The 25,883-nt window shown below is 34.0% G+C and overlaps 1 protein-coding gene and 1 non-coding gene across 2 annotated transcripts in view; both read left to right on the forward strand.

Moving 5' to 3' along the window:
• Positions 1-25,883, forward strand: part of LOC113394092 (atrial natriuretic peptide-converting enzyme) — a 127,420-nt gene that overhangs the window by 41,576 nt on the left and 59,961 nt on the right. Inside the window, exon 3 of the mRNA XM_064216876.1 lies at positions 21,354-21,441. Coding sequence (XP_064072946.1) covers positions 21,354-21,441 — 88 coding nt within the window. The remainder of the gene's footprint in view (positions 1-21,353; positions 21,442-25,883) is intronic.
• On the forward strand, positions 20,269-20,360 carry Trnai-uau (transfer RNA isoleucine (anticodon UAU)). Its single transcript is given in 2 exon segments — positions 20,269-20,306; positions 20,325-20,360. It is a non-coding gene; the product is annotated as a tRNA-Ile (tRNA).

Here is a 25,883-nt window from a genome sequence, read left to right on the forward strand (position 1 = left end):
ATCAATTTTGGATAAAATGTTCTTCACCGTGCTCCAATGTAGTTTGGAGATACACGTGTAACAATATTTATACACATGCAGTTTTCCTTATTATGTATTATGCGAGCTAGTAAAAAGGCTAATATCGTTTAGAATAAATCACCGACTCCAAATAACTTGAAACCAGGAGAAACGGCTGCGAAATGGTCGGTTGACTGACTATAACAATAAAATGTTGATCTTGCCAATTAAAATTGGCTAAACTTGAAGCCGCGTACAAACTTGTTTCATATAGTTCTCTAAAATGACGATTCAAAAGTGGTTGGAAAAGCCTAATTGAATAAATTATATTTTAGTTTGATTATGAATGAAATATACAATTCAAATCAATTTTGATATTTCTCATTTATGACATATTTATATAAAGGAATAAATAAATAAACTTTATAAAATAAATATAATTATTAAATTTTTTCTTGCTACGTGTTTATTTTGTTTATTAGCATGCGTGCGAAGCTGAGGCGGGTCACTAGTCCAACACAAATAAGCAAGTATTGATTGTGATTGAATAGACGTCGTTACCAAGTCTTCTTAATTGACGTTAATACCTATTCAGCCTTCGTGGTATTGGTATAATAAGCTTTGTGATAATCTCTTACAATTGTACATTTATATGCTACGGTTGTTAGAGATTATACAACTTTAAGGATTTCATTGTTATTATGCGGAGTAAACACATATAACGTTTAACAAGTTGTTGCATAGATCATGCAAGATTTGCGCGCGTACACGCAAGTGCGCTATTGCGCGACATTGTGCGAGCAAAAGGACTTATGCTCGTGCAGACGCATTTTAATGATGAAGTTTTATTTTTATCGCTCTTAAAGCAGAATCAATTCCACTACTGTCTCGGTAACATAGTACTGTACCATGCCTTTCGTTTCAACGAGTAAAAATTAAATTAAAAAAAAATCTGTATTTAACATACATATATTAAAATAGTAGAGTAGTAACAGAGAACATGATCATAAAATCTAATGATTTTTCAGAAGGAAGTTCTTTTACGCGGCCTACTGTAGAGTGAGTAAGCGTTATACACCGACGACCGTTCCGTTTATATCTCTTTCTATTTTCTACAATGAATATAACATGATTTAATTTCTTTTTTGTTATTGTTGTATTGTCATTTATATATTTTCAAACATTGTTTGTTTATTCCATCGTGTCTATTGTTTAATATATATTTTATAGCGACTTCGTTCTGACCGGGTGTCAAAAGACAGATCTCGTTTTTTTAAATAAAAATACAGGTAATAGAAAATTTAATTAAACGTCTGCAGCAGTGGTTTGCTCCAAAAAGATAAACCACTCAGCATGACTCGAGTTTTAGACAACCCGACATAGATTTTCTGTGGAACCTCGTAGTTTCAGCTGACAGTGACGAGATCGAAAAAAAAAGAATATCATAACGGTAAAAGTATTTTTCTTCTATTTCTTTGTGTGTCCGTATATCGTTTTTGTATCGTTATCCTAATCTCATTTAGATCTGATTTATATTTTAATGTGCTTGTAATCTAAAAAATTTGGCAAATTAATAAAATCTACGACGACGATTTTTTCCTCAGCTGATCTGGACAGTATGAAATCAGTTTGTACATAGTTGATTAAATAATATAACTATGTCGTAAAGTTTCGGGAAGGAACTGACAGCTGACGCTAGTTTGGAATTCAGGTCCAACATAATATTGTAATTACTGGTTATTTCAATATAATTTCATTTTATTTTTATAATTGGGTTTTATCTTTCGCCATTTTTCGATTGTAATCCAGAATCTCCTTAGTGGTTGCCATTTGTCACCATTGTCATCATTCGATGGGGTCGGTGTAAAATGTTAAGTGTTTCGTGTGACGCGATAAAGTATTTAGACTACATACTGTTTTATTATTGCACAGCAAAATAAACCTTAACATTACAAAATTAGAGTATTTTTAAGATATCTCCACTTCCCCTGCTAATCCCTTCGAACTTGACCTACTTGGCCTGGGAGTAACAGGAATTTTGATTTATTTCATTTATATATTCATTTTTACATAAATAATTTGATCTTTACTGTTCGCTGTTAACGATTAAAATGCCTTGGACAAATTTAAAGACCTTAAAAAATATCTCTACTTTCAAATGAATTTACTAAAAAATATACTACTATTTAAGTACTATCCATTGGGCCATCTGGACTTGGAAAAATAAAAGTAAGCATTAAATTAAGAGTTTTTGAGATAAGTCGTAACGATTGACAGCAGATACGACGGGGTTGAAGCGTTGGTTGCGATACTGTATATCGACTTTTCCGAGAACCATTTTTATCTAGAAGCAGTAAATAAAGCGTAATAATTTTGTATTTTTCCTTAAACTCTACTATAACGGTTTCTATTTCATCTATACAAATCGACATATGTTTTAATTCAGTGTATAAATTTATCTAAGACTGTGTCCCGACTTTGTATGGTTAAAATTCATCATACCTTGAAATTTAATTTTCCTAAAAATCTTTGAAAGGAGTACCTTTAGTTTCAGAGATCTTATGACGGGTAGTATTCTCTTATGAATATTGATTAATGACTAACTGCCCCGCGGGTTTCGTCCTCGGTAAAGGTTGATGGTCAAAAATTGCACAACTACCTACGTAGGAGAGCCACCGTGGCTCGTATTGTAATTCTGTATAATCTTTAACATTAAAAAAAAAAAAAAAACTATCTAATAAAAATATATTTTATCTGACAGATCTTGAAATTAGCACATTCAAACGAACACACACACTCAAGCCTTCAATATTACTTCAATATTAGTATAGATGTAAATAGATACGTAACTTTTACAATATATGTATATTAATTACTAATTTTCGCCTGTGACTTCGCCTACACGTCGAGAAGGGCATGTCGTGTCAGGTATGTTACGTCTTTTCTCCTGACCATGTGTATGAAAAATTTCATAATGATCGGTTAAGTAGTTAAGACGCCAAGCGTAACAAACAAACGAACTCACTCTACAGTATAAGTAAGGATTAACAACAAACCGGTTAAACAAATTAAAAATGATAAGGCGCAGTGAATGTGTTTTGTATTAAAACTTTCCTAACAAGCTGACAACGCTGCAGCCCGAAGTCGTTTCCGGTGAGGGAAATGTTCGCTTAGACGCGTTCATCTTTAAACGTGAAACCTCTGAGTGCAGTTTTAAAATTTTGAATTGTTATAGTTTTTAATAGAACTGAGATGATAACTCAGCGTTTAAGTAAAATACGTGAAGTATAGAATATCGAGAGCTTGAATTAGATTTGAGTAAGAATTTGGCATGGAAGTTGGTTATATATTTCAATATATGATTATGATGATGAGATATGTATTATCTTCGTTTATTATACTGATTAATAAATGGTTATCTGTCGTCGGCCCAGTGTATTTTTCCATTCCATTGATTATATTTGGCTATATGCTCCCGTTCTCCCTTATCGTACATAATATCATCCGACATAAGGTTCAATCATATCTTATTTCTGTATTTCTTTTCTTATTATAACTTTTTAACGACAAAAAAATAAAGAAGGAGGTTTTCAATTCGGTTGTATTTTTTATGTTTGCTACCTCAGAACTTCGTCGTTTATATTGTTTGTTTGTTCGAGAGGGTATATGTCGCGTTTAGTTTCATTTAAATTAAAAAAACCCTAACGGTGAATAATACAGATACAAAGAGTAAATTATCGTTAAAGAAGTTGTTTTTTTTTTTCTTAGAAAAAAATCGTATAATATTTTTACGATACAAAACTTGTTAAAACGTTAAAATGATTCAAAAAACTAATGCTTCCTTTAAAATACAATACTATACATAAACTGTCCTACAAAAGACAGATTAAAGACCGTGTTCACTTGGATCTTATTCAGAAGCGTAGGTTTTAAACACTCGTGTATCGGAACACTTGGAAACGTGCCCAGAACGTGAAATATCGCAAAGAACGGTATACTGCATGTCGTTCAACATATTTTGTTTTTTAATCAGTTCGAATTTTAGTTGCATTTAGGAAATTGGAGATACTTCAGTATATATTTGAATATAAAGTTATCGGCCATTGCGAAATATTTGAATGTATTCATTTTTTAAAAATTGAGGATATCATAAACTAAGATAAGCTAAATTTAAAAAAAAAACTGTTCGGCTCTGTGCAAGCCCTTCTAGGTAAGTAGGTGGTACTTTCATCATATATTATATCGCCAAGCAGCAATACTTTGTACTGTGTTTTGGTTTAAGTCTGAGTGAGCAAGTATAACTACTGTCACAAGAGACATAACACCTCTGTTCCCAATAAAAAGAGTCGTCAAGCTGAGGAGAAAAAGATACTTAACCGTTTTGTCTTTGTTAATTCATATGTATGATATACGCTTTTGAATAATAATAATAATACAAGCAGTCTTGATTGTTCTCTTTTTCAAAGAGAAAAAATAAATAGATAATTAAATTGTAGATGACACAAAACACACTACAGCATATCAAATAAACATTGTGATAAAGTTTTGTAGAGAAAATAAAGTTCTTAAATGTCCCGTTACGCCGCAAACAACCCATAAGTCTTATTTCTACTATGGTCGATGTTAAATCCCATAAAAATCAATTTCAAGCCAAAAAGAAACAGCCTGTAAATTTCCCACGGCTGAGCTGAGGCCTCCTGTCCCCTCGAGGAGAAGGTTTGGAGGTTTTCCGACATATATTTAAAATTTGTATAATCAGCTCGTGTGTTCATCACCTAACGCTAATCTTTCCTTACTCGTGTATCCCATAACATGCTAAAAGGCTGAAATACTCATGTAAATGAAATTTGAATTCACATGAGGAAATACTATATAGAGAATAAAACTTTTAATATTTAAAAACAGTCTGCGACTGTTAAACCCGTACACGTGTTCGTGTATGAAAAGTAAAACATTTAAAAAATGTTATAATCTTGTACGCTAAATTAATTGTTAATCTCATAAACGCTCTGAGCAAAAGTTTAGCCACGGAAAACATTTTAGCATAACTCATGGAAAACATATTATTTTATATTTTATTTGTAGCATCGAGAGAGACAGAAGTGGTCATCTTTGTCGAATATAGCAACGATACTTACGTGCTTGCTTTTGTATTTTGTCTTTCTTGTGTCAAACGTGAAATAAAAAATCATAAGGAATCCTCTAAGCACTTACTGCTTACTTCTTTTTTGTTTATACTATAAGATCAATATCTTGTTCAAAACGTGTCGAATTCTTAATCACCATTCCGGATTTGTAATTGCGTTTTTTATTTTTTTTATTGCACGCAGTACACTTATCTTTTTAATAACATATAGCCACGAAGTATATCGTATACGCGCGACGCATGAGAGGTAGCATAGCGGAATAACAGAGCTTTTTTGCTGTGAGTCGCTCATACATCTGAGGCACGCCAATATATGTTTACATCAACAAGGATATGGATATGTTTTCGAGCAGGAGGTTCACCTGATGGAAAGTGACTACCACGGCCCATGGACATCTGCAACACCGGGGCGCTTGCGCGCCTTTTAGAAATGTGTACACTCTTTTCTTGAAGGTTCCCAAATCATATCGTTTCGGAAAAACAGTCGGCAAAAGCTGTTTTTTTTTTATGATATAGGGGGCAAACGAGCAGAAGTCTTATAAGTTGAGCTTAAAGTGATTACCACTGCCCATGGACGTCTGCAACACCGGGGGGCTTGTAGGTGCGTTGCCGGCCTTTAAGGAAGGAGTACGCTCTTTTCTTGAAGGTTCCCAAGTCGTGTCGGTTCGATACTAGGGAGCAACAGTTCGAGACTTTCTTTAACACAGACCCGATTTTAGACACAACTTTGTTCCGGTTTTCGTCGATGTTTTCCCGATAAATATTAGTACGGCCGGTGAACAAAGAGTCTCCGGCATTGTCGTCTGCATAGCAGTTAATGCTGCTAATTTACAACAAGTCATTGATATGCAGAAGAAACAGAGTAGGTGATACTCCCTCTATGGAACACCAGAATTGACCAATTTTAAATTTCATTTTAATTTTCATTTTAAGTTCACAATTAGTGTAATTTCCGTAATGCCATAACGTACCTAATTAATAATTGTATTTATTGCGTTGAAACTGAATAATGTATCCATGCTTTGTTTAGAAATTATTAGCTATCTATGAAATATTTGGTCATTAATATCAAATGTTAAATGATTAATTGGATAATTAAGAGTTTGCTGTATATAATCTATCTTGTATAATATTTTCAAATTATAAACAGGTATTACAATTGGCAGAACAGATATGTTATACTAATTCGAGATTCGAGTCGTTTCGTTCGTGAATTTACATCTTTGTTAAGAGATTGGATAAAAAATTAATGCTCTGAAAACGAGTAATCAAACTTCAAATTAAATCAAACCCTTCATTTTGTTATGGATCTATTCCATTACGAAGGCGTGCTTCACGCTATTATCGTCGGGCAATACTTTCAGCATAGTATAATACAATGATGCATTAAACTGAAAAATTCTAACGGAAAACGTTGCCGCTCGAAAACGATATTCAATAGATCGTGTATTTTCTTAAATCACTAGTGTTAACAAAGTGTCTTAGTGTGCGTGAAGTGACCAATGTAGGAATAATAATGAACAGATTTACAAATTATAGAATTTTATATGGTTTGATAATTTTTGAACTAATTTCTTTTACGCGGCTAAACTCGTCACGTAAGCGTTATGCCCTACCAGACGATCTTTCCCTCTCTTTCTCTTTCTCTCTGTCTCTTTCTATTTTATACGGTTTTATTTAATATTATTTATTTTATTTTTTGATATTGTTTTAATTCAGACGGGATTTTAATAACAAATTTATTTCTTGTCATTTCTTGAATTATTCTCAAACGTAAAGTTCACTTGGTGGTAGGGTTTTGTGCAAGTCCGTCTGGGTAGGTACCACCCATTCATCAGATATTCTACCACTAACCAACAGTATCGAGTATTGTTGTGTTCCAGTTTGAAGGTTTGTTCAATTCACTGGGTCTCTCGGCTTTTAAATTAAACTAAGATTTTCATAAGTTTTATAAGATATTTTATGACGTGTGATAAGATGTATTGGGAAAGGATAGACAGGCTGGATACGTGTGAAAATTGCTATTAGATGGATAATATAACCTCTTCCAATTTATACGGAAAAATAAATGTATTCATTATATTTTATTAAATAATGTGATATTAGTAAATATTTTTGACGACCTCCGTGGTCGAGTAGTGTGTACACCGGTTTTCATGGGTACGCCACTCCGAGGTCCCGGGTTCGATTCCCGGCCGAGTCGATGTAGAAAAACTTCATTAGTTTTCTATGTTGTCTTGGGTCTGGGTATTTGTGGTGCCGTCGTTACTTCTGATGTCCATAACACAAGTGCTTTAGCTACTTACATTGGGATCAGAGTAATGTATGTGATGTTGTCCAATATTTATTATTATTATTATTATACAATTTATTTATTTCAGGTAAACAACAGCATATTATAAAAAAAATATAAACATATAATACAGTATACTGAGAATAGAGCCAATTACTGTTTTCCATTGAATTATGCAAACTTAATATTAGTTAATAGAAGTAGCAACACAGAGTTTTGATAGCTAACATTTAAAAGTAATAACAAAACAATGAATTAAAAATAACAAAAACTAAATAATAAAAAAAGGAATGAATACAAATTAGGCGACGCAGACCATGTTGTGAGTGTGGTAGTGCAGTTACACTGTTATTTTGTGCGTGAGTAAGTGATTGTATGTGTGTATGTGTGTATATGTATACAAGTTTTGTGTGAGTTTGAATGGTTAAATTGTATTTTGAGCCGTAAGAATGTCTTTTTTATATGACTTAATCGACTTGAGAATATTTTTTATTATATGGTGAGAAAACGCGTGGCAATGTAGAGCTTTAACGTGTATTGGATAAAGGTACGTTAAACAGATTAGAATTTGCATTACGGGTTCGCTCGTTAGGTACATTAAGTACCCGCGAGCGCAACTCATGCGAGTCAAGCTTACCAGAGATTAAATCATATAAAAATATCATATCAAATGTTGCACGTCGATCTGTCAAGCTGGATATGCGATTAAGATGACAATCAAGATTCATTCAAGTGATTTATCTGTTTGTAGTTATTGTTCTAATTTATTTTACCGAGTGACAAGGTTTTTAACATGTAGCATCTGGCGCGCCTTGGGGGTGTGAAGGCTTATACATTACGGTATCTAATGTCGCGGCTTTTCTGCTCCCTTATATGTACTTGGTATTATAATAGGAAAAATAGTATTTAGAGTAAAAAAAAGTCTCTGGATTCAATTTAATAAATAAAAATAATAATAACAGATTTCTTTAGGATGTAATATAGACACGAAATTAAAGTGAATTTAAACAAAAGCAGCGAGACATGAAATAAATTATTTTATGTATACAACACACACACGTACTCACACGCAAACATACTACACACACACGCGCGCGTTCCATTTTCTTAAATGTATGCATGGATTGTGCAAAGTCTAGGTAGTCAGCAGTATTTTCATAACAAGATTAAAATAATTGAATTTCGTTTCCTCATCAGCTATCCAGTGTATCCCCTCTCGGCCACGTTTGAAACCAGTATTTTGGATAGTGTCCAACACATGTAGGAGGCAGCTGTTAAGATTACGATATCATATAATAATACATAGCAAACGGGCTCTATGAAGTTTGAATCTTTTAAATCGTTTTGCGTTAAATATTTATACAATTTTCGTGATTTTATTTCATACATTTTAAGTAGTTTCTTTGTCAACTTTGAGTAATGTTAAAACGGTACATTGCACACCGTTTTTCAGACTACTTTCGTTTATACTTATATCAAAAAAGGTACTACGTTTTATATTAAAGGCTTCTTCTGGTTTGGCTATTATTTACTAACATGTTTGATCTCATGGCTAACTGGAAGGCTGTAGTTTCCTAGTACTCTATCTTGGTAGAATATACCCTTTGTAAGTGTAACCTAACTATCGGGACAACCATTAATAACAGCACGTGCAACTCATACGTGCCAAAAAAGAAGCGTTATAAACTTATTGTTCCAAAATTTTACACACAAAAATGTTTGCTTAAATTCGACTCAAACTATATCACATTCAAACCGAAACAATTTTGCTGGTTTTATCAAATATGCCATGGTTTTGGTTTGAGTGAAAAGGGGCTGTTTCATCGCAAAGTTTTATTGCAGAAAACAGGAAAACACTGCTCTGTGGTTAAATACTCCCCTTTGAATATTAGTGTACCAGCTTAGCGCTTATATTGTTTATTAATTTATTAATTTTCTCCATTATTTACAAACTATAAATACAAATGCAATCTTCAGTCGCTTTCACTATGTTATTAACTTCATCTCAAAGTCGTTTATCGTCTCTCGTTACAGCACTAACAGCCGAAACTTCAATAAATTCCTATGTCAGCTCGATGTTAGACGAGAAAGGCCTTTGAACCTATTTCATTTAATATCCAAACTCAAATCTAAGCTCATTTGTTATATTCAACAGAATAGGCATATATTCATAACAATAATACGATAATCAAGCTCGGGGAACATGATGTCGTCATGTCAACAGTCTAATCTTAAATCAGTTGATACTACGACGTGTAACTTATCTACTAATACCTTCTCTAAAACACTCTGCATTTTATGATAACGGTTTTGTGTATATTAGTTTACTAGTTTTGCTGAATGGTCTCCACAGTGCCCATATACATAGCTGCCATAAAAAAAATCCTTGCAGCGCCAATGCGCCACCGAGCTTGGGAACTAAGAGGTTATGTCTATTATGAGGAATACAGCAATACAAAGTATTACTGCTAGGCAGTCGAATATATGGTGAGTGGGTGGTACCTACCCAGTGCTTGCACAAAGTCCTACGACCAAGTATACATTTATTACTAAAGTAAATATATGTATATTAGTATAGATTTATGAGTTTCATTTGGCTTACTTTCAGATTGCTTTGGGCATCATTGGATTTGGAAAGACAATGATTACATGTTTATTAATAGTAATCAAATATTTAATTTATTACTTTAGATACAATTTGTAAACGAACAAGTCATATACTCGTAAAATTAACTTTTCCAAATGGATAGATTCGTAACAGTGATTTAAACTTCGTATCTCATGTGAAATGTTGAGAATCTTCTTACTGTAATGAAATTCTGCTATAAAATAAATTGCTGATAATTATTAAAATGTTACATTGATTAGTATAGTTAATGTCGTTTATTACTTTCTGACGTTTCACGATTATTCTGCGGTGATTTTCAAGTTTGTTCTTACCGAGTAGCTCTAATGGGCGATGACTTGTCAAATATCTTTGTAATTTCTAAGTGACATCGGTTAATGTATACTTATTTTCATATATATATTGAACTTATATATACTTTTTATATTATATAATCTTGTTACAAGCCGAGATGATCCAGTGGTTAGAACGCGTGGATCTTAACCGATGATTTCGGGTTCAAATCCAGGCAAGCACCACTGAATTTTCATGTGCTTAATTTGTGTTTATAATTCATCTCATGCTCGACGGTGAAGGAAAACATCGCGAGAAAATCTGCATGTGTTTAATTTCAACGAAATTCTGCCACACGTGTATTCCACCAACCCGCATTGGAGCAGCGTGGTGGAATATGCTCCAAACCTTCTCCTCAAATGGAGAGGATACCTTAGTCCAGAAGTTGGAAATTTAGAGGTTGCTAAAGTAAAAAGTAAAAAAAAAATTTTATTGCTTATTAGCCAAAGTGAAGTGAGAAAAATCTATGTTTAAGTTTCAGATTATAAAAGAAAAGGCGAATGGAGCGCTCGAAACATTGTATTGAATAAATAAAAGCGAATACAAAATCAAAAACGAATACAATCAATCCAAACCGGCAGACGGGCAACGAGTCTACTTGATAGTAAGTGGTCACCACATAGACAATACATAGACAATGTGCTGTATTCTTGGGAACTAAGATGTTACGGCCCTTGTACCTGTAGTTACTTGGTGGTAGGGCTTTGTGCAAACCCGTCAGGGTAGGTACCACTTACTCACCATATATTCTGCCGTCAAGCAACAATACTTGGTATTGTTGTGTTCCGGTTTGAAGGGTGAGTGAGCCCGTGTAACTACAGGCACAAGGGACAACATCTTAGTTTCCAAGAATGGTGGTGCATTGGCGACGTAAACAATGGTTAACATTTTTTGCATTGCCAATGTTTCTGGGAGATAGTAACCACTAACCACCAGGTTGCCTATTTGCCCATCCGTTTGACTATATTATATAAAAAACGAACATCAAATAATAATTAATAAAATATATCAAAATAACTTCGGTCCACTGCTTTCTATCTATCTATCTACATTCTATCTATCTATCTATATGAATTGATACCATCCACTCACCACTTATTTTACCTCTAAACAGCACTAATTAGTATTGTAGCCCACTTGAAGTTCTAGTGAACCAGTGATATTATAAGCACAATGGGCATAACTTCTAAGTTACTAAATTTGTTGACGCGTAATTTATAATTAATAATATGTTCTACAGTGCTGATGTCTATGGCCGACGATTTCCCATCAGATGTATTACAAATATACAAAATAAACAGTTTTAATACGTACTTCAAAACTATATGGACGATGTCCAATTTTGTATAAAAAATAAAATTACATATGTATGCAAGAACATTTACACAATCTCTATGCAAATCAACGAATATTAACTCCAAAATATATGCACCTCATTATAAATGTTTTAACATAGGACTCAAATATATATCTATAAATAATCGCTGAAATTATTATTTAAGGTTGAATTACTAAATCAGCTTAAATGTTAATTGAAATCGATATCAAAACCTACTTTGTTCAAATGGTGTTTGATTCGGATTCAATTTTGTATTTTAATGACTAAAAAATATTTGCGTCGCAATTGTAAATTTTCTTGGCAAAGCTTTCGATTTTAGATAATGCTTTATTTATATAAACATAATATTAATGTCTAGTTACTACTATCAAAATCAATTTATTTATTTAGCAGATTTGCTATGAGGTTTTTCAGAAGTTGTCATTGACTTTCTGTTTTCGATTTAGAAGGCTACGAATAACAGATAGAAGCGTAAATGTATAACAGATGCTTTAATACAAATTAAAGGTATATTTGAGTTTTTTAGTACCGGTAAGACGAACGAATCGTTTTTCGAATGTAGTAGATCATAGAGCAAAGACAAGAGCACGAGGAATATGAAACGACTCGCCTTTTCGTTAATATGACAAAAGTGCTGTTAATTATTAATTATTTTAAAATCTTGAACATTTTCATTCATCATTTTCATTCATGTCAGCCGAAAGACGTCCACTGCTGGACGTAGGCCTCACCCAAAGATCGCCACAACGACCGCTCTTGTGCAGCCCGCAACTAGCGTCTTCCCGCGACCACCAGATCGTCGGACCACCTTGTGGGGGGCCTACCCACGCTGCGTCTTCCGGTCCGCGGTCGCCACTCGAGAACTCGTCGGCCCCATCGGCCGTCGGTTCTTCGAGCAATGTGCCCCGTGCACTGCCACTTAAGTGTCGCAATTCTTCGGGCTTTGTCGGTGACCTTAGTTCTTCTGCGGATCTCCTCATTCCTGGTTACGGTAAAATCTAGAACACTAGGTTGTAAACCAAAATCTATACGGACGGATGATATATCAGTGTCATACATTTGTGCTTCGGAAGCAGGGCCATATAATTTCAGTAATATGGCCAATGGTACCATTCATCAGACCTTTAGATACATCTACATTGTAACGCAACATCAACTTGGCCCCAACAAATATTTCTAACTCTAACCCTAACCTAACTCTCTTTGGGTTCGACCTAACCCTTTTATTTAATACCCATACTATACGAAAGCAAAACAAACTTCAAAAGTCCGTCATATTGGATTAAGAGTAATGTCAGAATATTTTTCAATTTATTCTTGACAACCTCTTTCATTTGATACGTATGTTGTAGAAGTGCATAAAAAATAAATAATCTGCCATCTCGAATGTTCCACCATATTGGATTTATAATTACGTCACATTATTTTTCGAATTATTCACATCGAGTCCTATCATTTGATACCTATATTGTAGAAGTGCATAAAAAATAACTATTCTGCCATCTCGAATATTCCACCATATTGAACTTATAATTACGTCAAAAGCTTATCGTGTATTGTCATCCAAACTTAACGTGTATACAAAATTTCAGCCAAATCGGTTAAAGAGATCTGCTTCAAAACTGAGTAGCAAGATTCCACCCGCACATACATATATACATACATTGTAAGTTAAATAAAATCTTTTAAATTTAACAAATAGTACTTATTTTAAATGTACATCTACAGCTAAAGCTAAAATATCCCGAATTAATATAAAAGTTTTTGCAATAATACATAAACCTTTGCATAAACTTTTAACGTATTGGCCTTAATACATTGTGGCTGTATTCATCGGGAGTTGGAGTTGAAAAGATTTATCGTCGTCCGAACTAGTGATACTGAATTCGATTAGTTCAATTACGTTCCTGACTCGGAGTCATTACTTAGCCATTCAATCGTCATTACCAGCCCTCTGGTTTTGTATTGTCTACGTTATTAGTTTAGAAACTTTACAATAGGCGAATTACAATGATTTAAGACATTTATTGTTTAATGTATACAGCTGGTGATTCAAACGTTAAATGTAAACCCGTTTTATTTGCCTCATTGTATAGTGGCTAGCTCTATTGAACTCCGGATCTCTAGATCCTAGCTTCAATCTCTGAGTCGGACAATTGGGTTTTTTCTGTCGAAAAATTCTTAGTTGAAGCTGAGAAATTATGTAAAACCGTTGGCCATTGGGTTTGGCCCGTGGTTGAGATGACCCAGTGGTTAGAACGCGTGCATCGTAACCGATGATTGCGGCTTCAAACCCAGGCAAGCACCACTGAATTTTCATGTGTTTAATTTGTGTTTATAATTCATCTTGTGCTCGATGGTGAAGGAAAATATCGTAAGGAAAACTGCATGTATCTAATTTCAACGAAATTCTGCCACATGTATATCTACCAACTGTGGAATATCCTTCAAACCTTCTCCTCGAAGGGAGAGGAGGCCTTAGCCCAGCAGTGGAAATTTACAGGCTGTCAATGTTGTTGGCCCTGAGCCTGAACTCTTTTCAGTTCTGTCGGCTTTGCTGTCCCATAGGATTGATTGTTTTGGCGCGCACACTTGTTTGTGCACTATGCGCTCAGGCATCTAGATAATACCTATTGATAAATCTAGATACTATTGAAATATATTAGACTAGCTATTCTCAAAAGAGACTAACTAGACACTCTGCTGAGGCCGAAATCGATTTGGCTGAGATCTACAAAGATTATCATTGTTGGACATAAATTGTATCTCACAAAATGTATCTCACACTAAAATAATAATCGACACCGCTTTTTGAAATGCCTACTGAAAACTTCTAAGAATTATTATAGTATTCTGTTATAAAAGTGTATAAATTGTTCCACAAAAAATGTTTTTTATGTTTCGGTCTTCTAAATGAATATTTATTTTATTTACGTAAATTACTTTTTACTCTAATATTAAAACAAACATCTTGAATTATATATAAATGATAGGAAACTGCAGATATCACAAGGCGGACTGATTGTCTCGATCAGGGATAGGATATAGTGTGGGTAACTAAATCATCCAACCCTTACGTGCGTTTCAATACAATTCAAAGGACGAGCGGTCGTTTTATAAAATAATAGACTTTTAAAATACATAAAGAATATTCAAAGACATTAAATTTGCCCAGAATTGGCTACTCCTGCGTCGTAATGGGTTTAACTAGTATTTAGGAGACTTGCCGTTTGAATAGAATATCGCTGGTTCAAATTCGATCAACTAACATTAAGTTTCCATGTGGTCAACTTGTGTGCGTTTTTTTAGATCGTGCTCCCTAGTGAGGGATATTGTCGTGAAAAAATATGCACGTATGAGATTCTGCCGGATGTTTTATCGACCAACTGTCGTTGGAACAGTGTCATGGAATAAGCGACAAACCTATTTCTCAAGAGGAGAGAAAACCTTTGGCCGACAGGCATTTTGTAGCTGTTACTATTCGTTTAAGATGTTCCAATTTTTGCAAATATTGAACTGTTTCGTCGAAAGTGCGTGTGTTTTTATGTTTTTTGCCCGAATCTCTGGACAGAAGTAACAATCACTCACATATTATAACGTCAAAGAGCAATAGCATTGTTGTATTCCGGTTGGAAGGTAGGGTTTAAGATGTATGGGGACACGGGGCGTAAGTAAGCTTCTTAATTCCCAATATTGGAGTCTCTCAACCGAAAAATTCAATATCAAAATAAAATTCACTTAATAATTTTAACAGAATATTCGATGTGATCTAATTCAGGATATTACGTGGTCAGCGCAGGTTTTCGACCGTTCGCATGTTCTCCAATTTTAATAGTACTTGATATCCGATGGTGTTAAATTGCCAATGAATAATTTAGTTAATTTTTTGTAATATTATATTTTCGATATATCGACATTTTTTAAATATATCACGATATCGGAGTGCGATGTATAGAAAAAAAATCGGTATTTCAATTATATATTAGCTTTATTAAAAAAATCGTATGTTAGCTTAAAAATGATTACACATTTTATAGTCCTGTGTATTTATTAAACAAATTATATTATAAATGTATGTAATTGTTAGGTTATAGTTCTTAGTAATATTTTTTTATATTTAAATAAGACAATCATGTCTAACAATATTTTTCAGAAAGAGTTTTTAAAGACAATCTTTGTTTTATATGTTCAGCTGTTTGTCTACTACGATTATTAGGCACTAAAAGATTGATTGTAGACTAGGAATAGAGAGAAAAACATAATATAGTGAACAAAAAGATAGATTATATAGTTTACAGATAAATAAATAAATAAATAAATATTGGACAACATCACATACATTACTCTGATCCCCATTTAAATAGCTAAAGCACTTGTGTTATGGAAAATCAGAAGAAACGACGGTACCACATACACCCAGACCCAAGACAACATAGAAAATTAATGAACTTTTTCTACTCGGTCTCCTACTCGGTCGAACATCGAACCCGAGACCTCGGAGTGGCGTACCCATGAAAACCGGTGTACACACTACTCGACCACGGAGGTCGTATTGATTCAGTTTTTCATGAATTAAATAATAATATGTACCTACTATGTGTTGCAAACTGTATTAGATGAGTTCCGTTATATTAGGATAAAGTATCCAGTACTGTGCAAACAGTCCACATTCCTAGATAACATTACAATAATTATTGTTAAAAAACATTTCGGATCTAACATTAGATTATTTAATATTTGTAGTAAGTATTTGAAAATAATTTCCTTGAAATTCTTGGACTTTCGACTTGTAGGAAAAACCTTTATTAAATATATACCGATAGATATTATTGCCTCCACTGTTGACAGGAAGAATGGTTAATTTTTCGCTCAGAAATTGCGATTCAGCGGGGAAATGTTTTTAGCATTCTTGCCACCATTCCACGCGGTCACGATTTGTACAGTAACTCTCTTTTAATATTGACTTTTATATACTTAATATTATATATTTATAGAATAAAATCTAAACATTTTCATCATCTAATAGATTAAAAACAAATGTTCTTTAATCTCGATCGTTACTAAGAAGTTGAGTCAGTCTCAGTCTGTGCCTAGCAATGAGAATCGTCAGACTCTCGTAGATAACAAACACCTCTTCATTAATCTTATTCGGGCGCGCTAGGGTGCATATGAATTCAGTAAAAGTAGTGGAACCAATAATAATATTTTGTTGCTTAAAATCTAAATTATATTAAGAATCTATAAATAAATAAATAGTGAGGTTTTTATGAAAATAATAAGTTATCTGTCTATATTATATTTCAAGACATCTTAAATATTACAAAAAGTATTTTTTTGTATAGTTCAACTAGCTGTTGTTACTTTAATGAATAAATTAACTACCTAGTTTTAGTGCCTACCGTTTAATTTTAAATAGGCATATATTTTACATATTTAAAATAGAGCATGATAATTAAACACGTAAAGTAAGGCAATGTGTTGCCTGTATAATAAACTATAGTATTCAATTGTTACACATATATATCTAAATACTCCTATAAACCGGAGATTTTAAGATGTCATGCCAAAAATGTCAATTTGCTAACTCTCGTTTGGATATGTAAAAGTTATTGGGGTTTGGACAAGAAACTATCAGTAGCCTAGAGTTAGAAAATACGTTTAGTTAGTGGTAGGACTTTTTCCGGCCTGGGTAAGTATTATACATATAATTTTAATCCTACCATCAAACAGAAATACTTAGTATTGTCCTGCTGCGGTTTGAAGTGAGATTGAGGCAGGGTAACTAAACGCACAAGGGAATTAACATAACTAACTATATGAGAAATGATTAATATTTTTTTACATTACCGATATATATATAGGCACCTTAAGTGAAATTTGTTAATGTTAGTGATACGCAATTTTTTTTAAAATAATAATAGTCGGTCAATTATAATTTAATTGAATTATAAGAAAACATGACTTTGATGTAATAAAATATCGCAACAGAGTATGACGCGACAAATTATGTAATTAATAAAAGTAATGCCGGGTCCGTCTTCGCTGCGGGTCCGCCCAGTCGACCCTCGTCAAACAGCGAGGCCTTGGAGTTTTGCATAATTTAATCACATATGACGTGAATACGAAAAAGGATTGTAAATAACCGAACTAGACCTTTCTTATCGAATATTTCTTAACTCTGAACTAAGTTCTCGTGGAGAATATCGAACATACGGAGAGGAATACATTTGTTGATATCTTGCCCTAATATAATGGCAGATACCATTTTTTTTTTGGAAAGAGCAATGCGGCAATCTCTTTCGAACTTCACCTTGTAGGTAGTAGGGCTTTGTGTAAATCTGTATGGATAGTAATAGCCATTACATATTCTATCATAAAAAAGGAATATTTAGTATTATTGTATTCCGGTTCTAAGGGAGCCAGAGTAACTTTTTTTTTATGTAACAGGTACGCGGACCGGCGAATGGACTACCTGATGTTAAGTTACCACCGCCCATAGACATTGGCGCTGTTAGAAATATTAACCATCCCTTACTTTGCCAATGCGCCACGAACCTTGGAACCTAAGATGTTATGTCCCTCGTGTCTGTAGTAACACGTGCTGACTCACTCTTCAAACCGGAACACAACAAGACCAAGTATTGTTGCTTGGCGGCAGATTATTTGATGAGTAAGTGGTACCTACTCTGACGGGTTTGCACAAAGCCCTACCACCAAGTAACTACAGGTACAAGGGCCATAACATCTTAGTTCCTAAGGTACAGCACATTGTCTATGTATCGTCTATGTGGTGACCACTAACTATCAAGTAACCTCGTTGCCCGTCTGTCGTTTCGGATTGATTGTATTCGTTTTTGATTTTGTATTCACTTTTATAATATGAAAATTAAACATAGATTTTTCTCACTTCACTTTGACTATTACGCAAAGAAAAGCTACAAAATGTATTTATTACATTCTAAATAAATAATATACTAATCTAAAAGAGACATTAATACTACTTGTAAAGAAACCTCCACAATGGGTATAGCGACATTCGAGAGGAATTATATCAGTGTCTTGGATGAAAATCATATTTATCTTAGCGTATTGTCTGCGTCGCCATGGCAACGGGAACTAAACCGATTCAACTTGAAATTACGAGCGTCGGTCTAAGTGATAATTTGTTTTCAACTGACTTTGAACAAGGTGATTTTCTCATTTAATTAAACAAGTGTGTAAATTAAAAGTATTATAACAAATTTATTATAATGCTCATGTTTATATTACAACGCTTTGAGGTATTGGTTTTATTTCCATTTCTACGAGATGCAGATTTTTTAACTCTACTCTCATCTTTTTTTTTCTCGCTGGAAAAACGATACTCTTACAATTTTATGGGGGTATGTAGGGCTCGCCGGCGCTTAAGGCGCCGAAATACTAACTAAAAATCAGCGGTACCCACTCCGTCTTCTCTGAGCATCACTGGATCGCTTGCGCATGCAACCGTAACGCCCCGACGGTGGGAGCACCATTATGGGCCTCTAAGCAAGAGGAGTTCCCGGGGTACAAAGAACCCCCCCTACTCTCGGCGAAGCTTACAGCGGGGGAAGAAGGTACGCATAGCGCCAACGCCTTCTCCCCGGTGTTCTTCTGCGCAGCGAGTCCGGGTAGGCACTCTCATCACGCGCCCGCTCCGCAGCCTCCTTCTGCGACATTAAACTCTACTCTTATCTACCTCTACCGTTGAGCATAAAAAATTGACCACCTGAAAATGTTTCTAATCTGGGCTTGAACAATAACCCTTGGTACAAACGACCCACACGTAATATATACTACCGCCAAACAGCAATACTTAGTATTGTTAGGTTCCGGTTTGAAGGTTGAGTGAGCCAGTACAAGGTACAACGGCTTGTGGTGCGTTGGCAATCTGCTGCTGGTTGAGAAGCACAACAAGGAAGTTCAGAAAGTCGCTTGTTAAAAAAACACAGAAATGAAATTTTTCTAATCTCAGACTAATATAATTGTAAATGCATTAAGTATTGAATGTTATATGAGACACTGACGGTCCCTTGTGCCTGTCATTACACAGACTTCACTCTTCAAACAGGAACACAGCAATACTTAGTATTCGGTGGTAGAATATATGACGATGGTGGTACATACCTACCCAGACGGGCCTGCACAAAGTGAGTCATGAGATGCATCCATTTAATTCTTTCATTTTCGACTTTAGTCTTAAACCCTCCGTGGGGTTCACTTTTGGATGGAATTTTCCAGAACGTGCACATCGTGCTTTAATCTTCGGTATCTGTATCTACTACGTCATTGTTGTTGAATGTTGGAACAGATTGAATTCATTTCAAATTCTAAAAGACGAATACAATAATATTAAAAGGAATACCGAGATATTGATCGGGCTTTTATTATATTTTTCAATTTCCCTAAATGGTTAGGATATTAATAGAAATAGATTAGGGACTAATATTCATCAAAATTATTTTTATTATAGAATTCTTCAACATCTTGGATTTTTGGCAAATACGCCTACAGCTCCAGTGGCGCAATCGGTCAGCGCACGGTACTTATAGCGCAGTGCGTGCGAGACATGCCGGGGTTGTGAGTTCGAGCCTCACCTGGAGCAAAATTTTTATATTTAAATTTACGAAAAAAAAAAACATCACGCATATATGATGTGATGCGCCAGGGGTGGTACTTTTTATTCCGTGCTCTACAGTACCCATACCATCAGGCTTGGTTTGGTCTCTTCTGCAAAACGGCGTCACGTTGATAGTGAGGATTCTACCAAGGCTGGGATAGCACATGGTCGCCTTATATTGTAAATATCAACGCATCTAAAAAATAAAAAGGTCTGCTTCTAGGCCCTTTACAGACATTACTGCTAAGGCGAAGACGTCTTCATTTAGGAATATTTGTGTTCCTGTGTCTCAGACAATATCTGTCTACCCTCCTGCCCATATCTGCAGAGGTAATGCCGTTCTTTTGGGCTCTCATCCAACGCGACTCTTAATAACTGAGGAAAGTAGGTAACCTACACTGACCTAACCAATAGAAATTTTGAGGAGAGCTAAAGCAAATATTATAACACATACCTATTATAATACATGTCTGAATATCATTAAGGCACTCGTTGAACGGCCCTTTTTAGTAAAATGGCTAGGATATTAATTATTATAAAAGGTTATTTAAACTAGTTCGCTACGACATATACACATTATAACTAAAGCAATGATTTTAGTTCAGAAACAAAGATTTATAGCCGAACACAAATTTTATTATATATATAGGAATTACATCATCATTTTCTCGAAGTTGGTTAAAATGAGGCCGCTTAATGTTTTCAGCTGTATTTTAACTGACGTCAAAAAGAATTATGAGATCGGTTGTATTAATTTTTTTTACCTCGGAATTCCGATATTGAAAAACTTTCTTTTTCTTTAGGGGATATTCATTTTTTCTCATTTAATTTCTTTGATTAATTGAAAAAAGCTACGCCTAAGGGTGCGAAAAATACGTAACATAACTTTTCTCAGCGTATTATTAGAAATCAGTTTATTTTTTTTGTTAACATTTCATATAATCCATTACCATTATTGATCTGTCATTTTCGTTGCAGACTGGCTTACAGTGACGTGGGCGCAAAGCGGGATGCACCTCCAGCCGGAAGCCGGCAACGAAGACGACACAGACTCTGTACGAGGACGGTGAGTTTTGAGTACACATGACATTAAAAATCTACCCGAACAAGTGAAAAACAAAGAAAACATAATTTTATTAACGTACTAAAATTCTATAGCTGTATGGTATACAATTTAATTAAAATTCTTTATGTTGGGCTTCTGGACTATTCAGTTCCAGGTACATAAGTACTTTATAACTGAATAGTTATAGAATAATAAGTAAAATAAATTTATTTATTTATTTATCAAAACTGTACACATATCATTACAGGACATGGTTGTCCTAATTCGATAATACAGCACATTTAATAATAATATTTCAAATAAGTTACTACGTTATATAGATTAGATAACCTTTATGAGCTCACTCAGGCTGCAACAAATCGAATCCACCCTGTCGTGCTGTATCAGGTTGAGAATACCTAATGTGAGCGTCAGTGTCGCCTCCTTGAGCAACTTGGTTCGCTCGTTGGGTATCGCTAGCAATGACGGTCGATGTCTCCGCCACACATATCCATCTGGGGCGCACAGACTCAACTAGCAAGTCATCACAAAAATAAATACGTAGGATCATATTCTATCTTCTCAATGCGTGCATCGTCGTATGCGTGTCGGTGATATGAAGAGTGATAAAAATATAAAATTTCTTACAGTACGAATGTCTTTGGGTAGTGGTGACCACTTACCTTAAGATTATTTGCCAGATAGTCGACCTAAATGACATAAAGAAGCTCAATGGTATGATTATGTCTTTCAGACAAAAATTGGTCACGGTCGGCAATTCTGAATGGAAAATTGCCAACTGATAATAATTGGCTAAGACGGTCATCAGATTTGATCGGAGAATATATTTAAGTTATTTCGGAGACACGGGAGTATTGACACTGCAACCTACCTAAATTTACTCTGGTGATGTTTTTCTAAAAAAGACCTACTTACTTTTTATTGATCTAACCCAGGGTTTGAACTCGGAACCCTGGGATTTGCACACTTACAATCTAGCCTCTAGACGAACAAGCTGTTGTGAAGTTCTCCTAAACAGTACTCGTAAACACTCCTATCTCATGATTAACGCTTAATTGGAGAGAATAAAGGAATTATTAGCGATTCGTCCGAAACAAGAATCGGTTGTAATATTAAAAGAAAAATAGAAAGAATTGCAAGTAAAATAACGTAAATCAATTTTTATTTTAAATTGTTAGTGCTTTCTAAGAATTTATTAAAGATTCTTTCGCAATATCGGTTCAGTTTTTTGTCAAAAAATCATGTTTAACTATTGTTATAACCTAATACGTTAGTCAGACATAATAATAAAACAAGTTTTTCATATATTTTTTTAAACTTAGTCGCGATGTAATCAATTTGTTTAAAATTAATGTATATTATATTAAAAATAGAACATATTGTATTAAAAAATACATCGATATTTTATACTATATATTAATTAAATTACGAGTTAACGTATCAAATCTTTTGTAATTTATAAATTTGTAAAAAATAGGTTGAATCAACAATATATTTTAATGCCTCTAAACATGTCACTTCCAACATGAAATCCATCAATCTCCGTCGAACACACTGTTTTGCCAACAAAACACAGAATCCGACATTGACGTTAATTCGTCTAAGCGCAATATTTTATTTTATTATGATTCTGTTTTCCTTGCAAATCTACACGCATTCACTTTCGTGTCCAGAAGATATAGGACGATTGAACTGCAATTATACCTGTATATATGTATGTTGTTAAATTTTATTTCAAATGTATTCTTAAACAGATGAGCTTATCCTCGCTACCTGTTGTAAGAATAGTTATAAAGAATATTCTTACTTAAACTGAAAAGATTACGGTAACCGTTTCTAGCACAATAACATTTTGTCGTTCATTAGACAGGGAGATAGATCAATGGGAAACCTGAAGGTCACCTCCATCTGAAGTGTTTGAGGAGTAAACCAATTCTCACGCTTTAAAAGTACCGATCATGATTCCCACCACAGCAAATGTTACACAATTTAAACAATAATTATAATCAGTTATAACAAAATAATTTGCTACAAATTTTATATAATTTGATACATCTTTCTGTCATCCTCGCACGACTGTAGATTCGAACAAATCGAGCAGGTAGATAATTAATCTAATCAATATGAAATTACCAATACGTCAATTTTACTGTATTATTTATCACTTTAACTAGATGGTAGGGCGTTGTGCTTGCCTATGTTAGTAGTTACCACCCAATTTTATCACATATTCAACCGCCAAAAAGTAGCTACTAGCTGGACGTAACTTCTTAGTTCCCAAGGTTTGACGGTGTATTCATGTTGTAAGGATCGGATATTTTTTTGCCAGAGTCAATATCTATTGGGTGATTATATTACTATTTACAATAAGGTGGTCCATATAAATAATACCTAACAATAAGATCACGGTTACTATCATCAATTCCACGAGAATTGTAAGTCATATAGGTTAGGTATTATTCTACAATTTGTGATGTTTCATAAAGTTCTTATTACGAAATTTATCAGAATTTTCTCGAGACAGGCGCTTGACAACACCTTGCCCTTTGATAAAATGAAAGTGCCGCGGTTCATTCGAGTTTAATGGACAGATTAGGGGTGCCATTGACGTGTATATAGGCGGAAAAAAAATGTATGTTCTACGATTATTCTGTAAAGACAAGCACCGCTTAGCAACTGGTATTGTATAGTTAGAACAACATTATTATTTTCATGTTATACGTCTGAAGGTATGACGTCCCTACCTACCCTATGGACATTGGTGTTGTAAAAAATATTAATCAATCCAACGCATCGCCAATGCACCACCAACCTGCAGTTACAATGGCTCACTCACTCTTCAAACCGAAAATCAGCTATACTAAGCACTGCTGTTTGGCGGTAGAATATTTGATGAACGGGTGGTACATACCCAGACGGGCTTACTCAAAATCCTGCTGCCAAGTTTCGAACAGTGATTAAGTAGCAATAACGTAGCAAGCAAGAGGTATTATTTTCACAATTAAAATACTAGCGAAGAGAAACTGAATTACAATATTTGTTCGTTGGATGGCTATGAAATTGAAATGAAATCGAATACGTTCAGGGAATATCTAACATTGGGATCATCGTATTACATTAATTTAAGAACGCTACAACGGTTCGGCATGTCTATTCCGTCGAGAAGAAAAAAAAATCATAAGAAATATTAATAATCGCAATTATATCCTGTGCACGATATTTCAACGAATACCAATTATCCCGCCCTTATAAATTATTTGTTTAGAGAATTCAATGCTTAAGGATAGGCTTAAAATAAACTTAATTTGAGAACTAACAATGATGATAATATGATGCGCTACGTAAACAGTCCGCCATCTTTAATATCGTCTGACGTCACGTCCATCTTGTTTTTAATGTTAACTTCAATATCGTATGATATCGTAAAATTTTCATATTCTTTATCTCATATTTAAAAACAAACAATGACGTCAATATGAATACGTCAACTCTGCGCCGTCTTTGCGTAATCGTGTGACATCTTAGGATTGTGTAAATCCCATAGTTCACTTCGTATTGTATATCATTTACGTCCTGAACAATGATTTACGCTGCGTAATCGATACATTTCTCATTAGGCGCATAAGAAATACGTAAATTATTATTATTATTTGTTTCGTAATTTATGACTGAATAAATAAAAAAAATCATTCATTAATGTTCCCATTTAATTGGGACAAGAACACATACATTATAATTTAAACGATTTAAAAATAATTTTAAATAAATTTTCCGCTTGCACCATTAAACTTAAGGAAATATATCGTTTTATGCTGATAGTTAGTGCTACCAAGATAAATTAATAAGTTAAACTTGATAATACAAGCTTAGAGTTAGTGTTTGCTGTTTTCTTACGAGATCATCTTAGTCGTATAAAACTTTTAGATAAAAGAATAAACACACAAAGAAAAAAAAATAGTTTTATTTGGCCTGGGATTTGGCTTGTTTGGGCTTAGCTGGCGTGAGCAAAACACAGTCGTCGCAATTATATGAATAGTTTAGAAAAGTATAGAGGACAAACATTCATATTATATATGAATATTTTTATTTATTAAGAAAAAGATTATAGGGTTGATTATGTTATTTTGTTTCAGAGTAAGAGTAACTGACTGTCCTACTAGTTATTTTCGGTAGAATTAAAATTCGAGTATGCGTATAAGAATTTAATTTTGATCTTGGTATATCTACTAAAATAAAGTCATGTGGACATATACAACCCTAAACGCTAATGCAACCCGCATCGACGGTTTTCGACGGATAGACATTAGTGCGGCTGAACCATAGCATTTTCATAAATAACAGCTCGTAATAATTTTATTTCAATCGTGTAAAATTACTATATTTACTATAATAGTGCGATATTTATAAAATTGTAATTAAATTTCTACAAAATCAATATCAAT

This window comes from Vanessa tameamea, chromosome 2 (assembly GCF_037043105.1).
Source record: "Vanessa tameamea isolate UH-Manoa-2023 chromosome 2, ilVanTame1 primary haplotype, whole genome shotgun sequence".
Lineage (NCBI taxonomy): Eukaryota > Metazoa > Arthropoda > Insecta > Lepidoptera > Nymphalidae > Vanessa > Vanessa tameamea.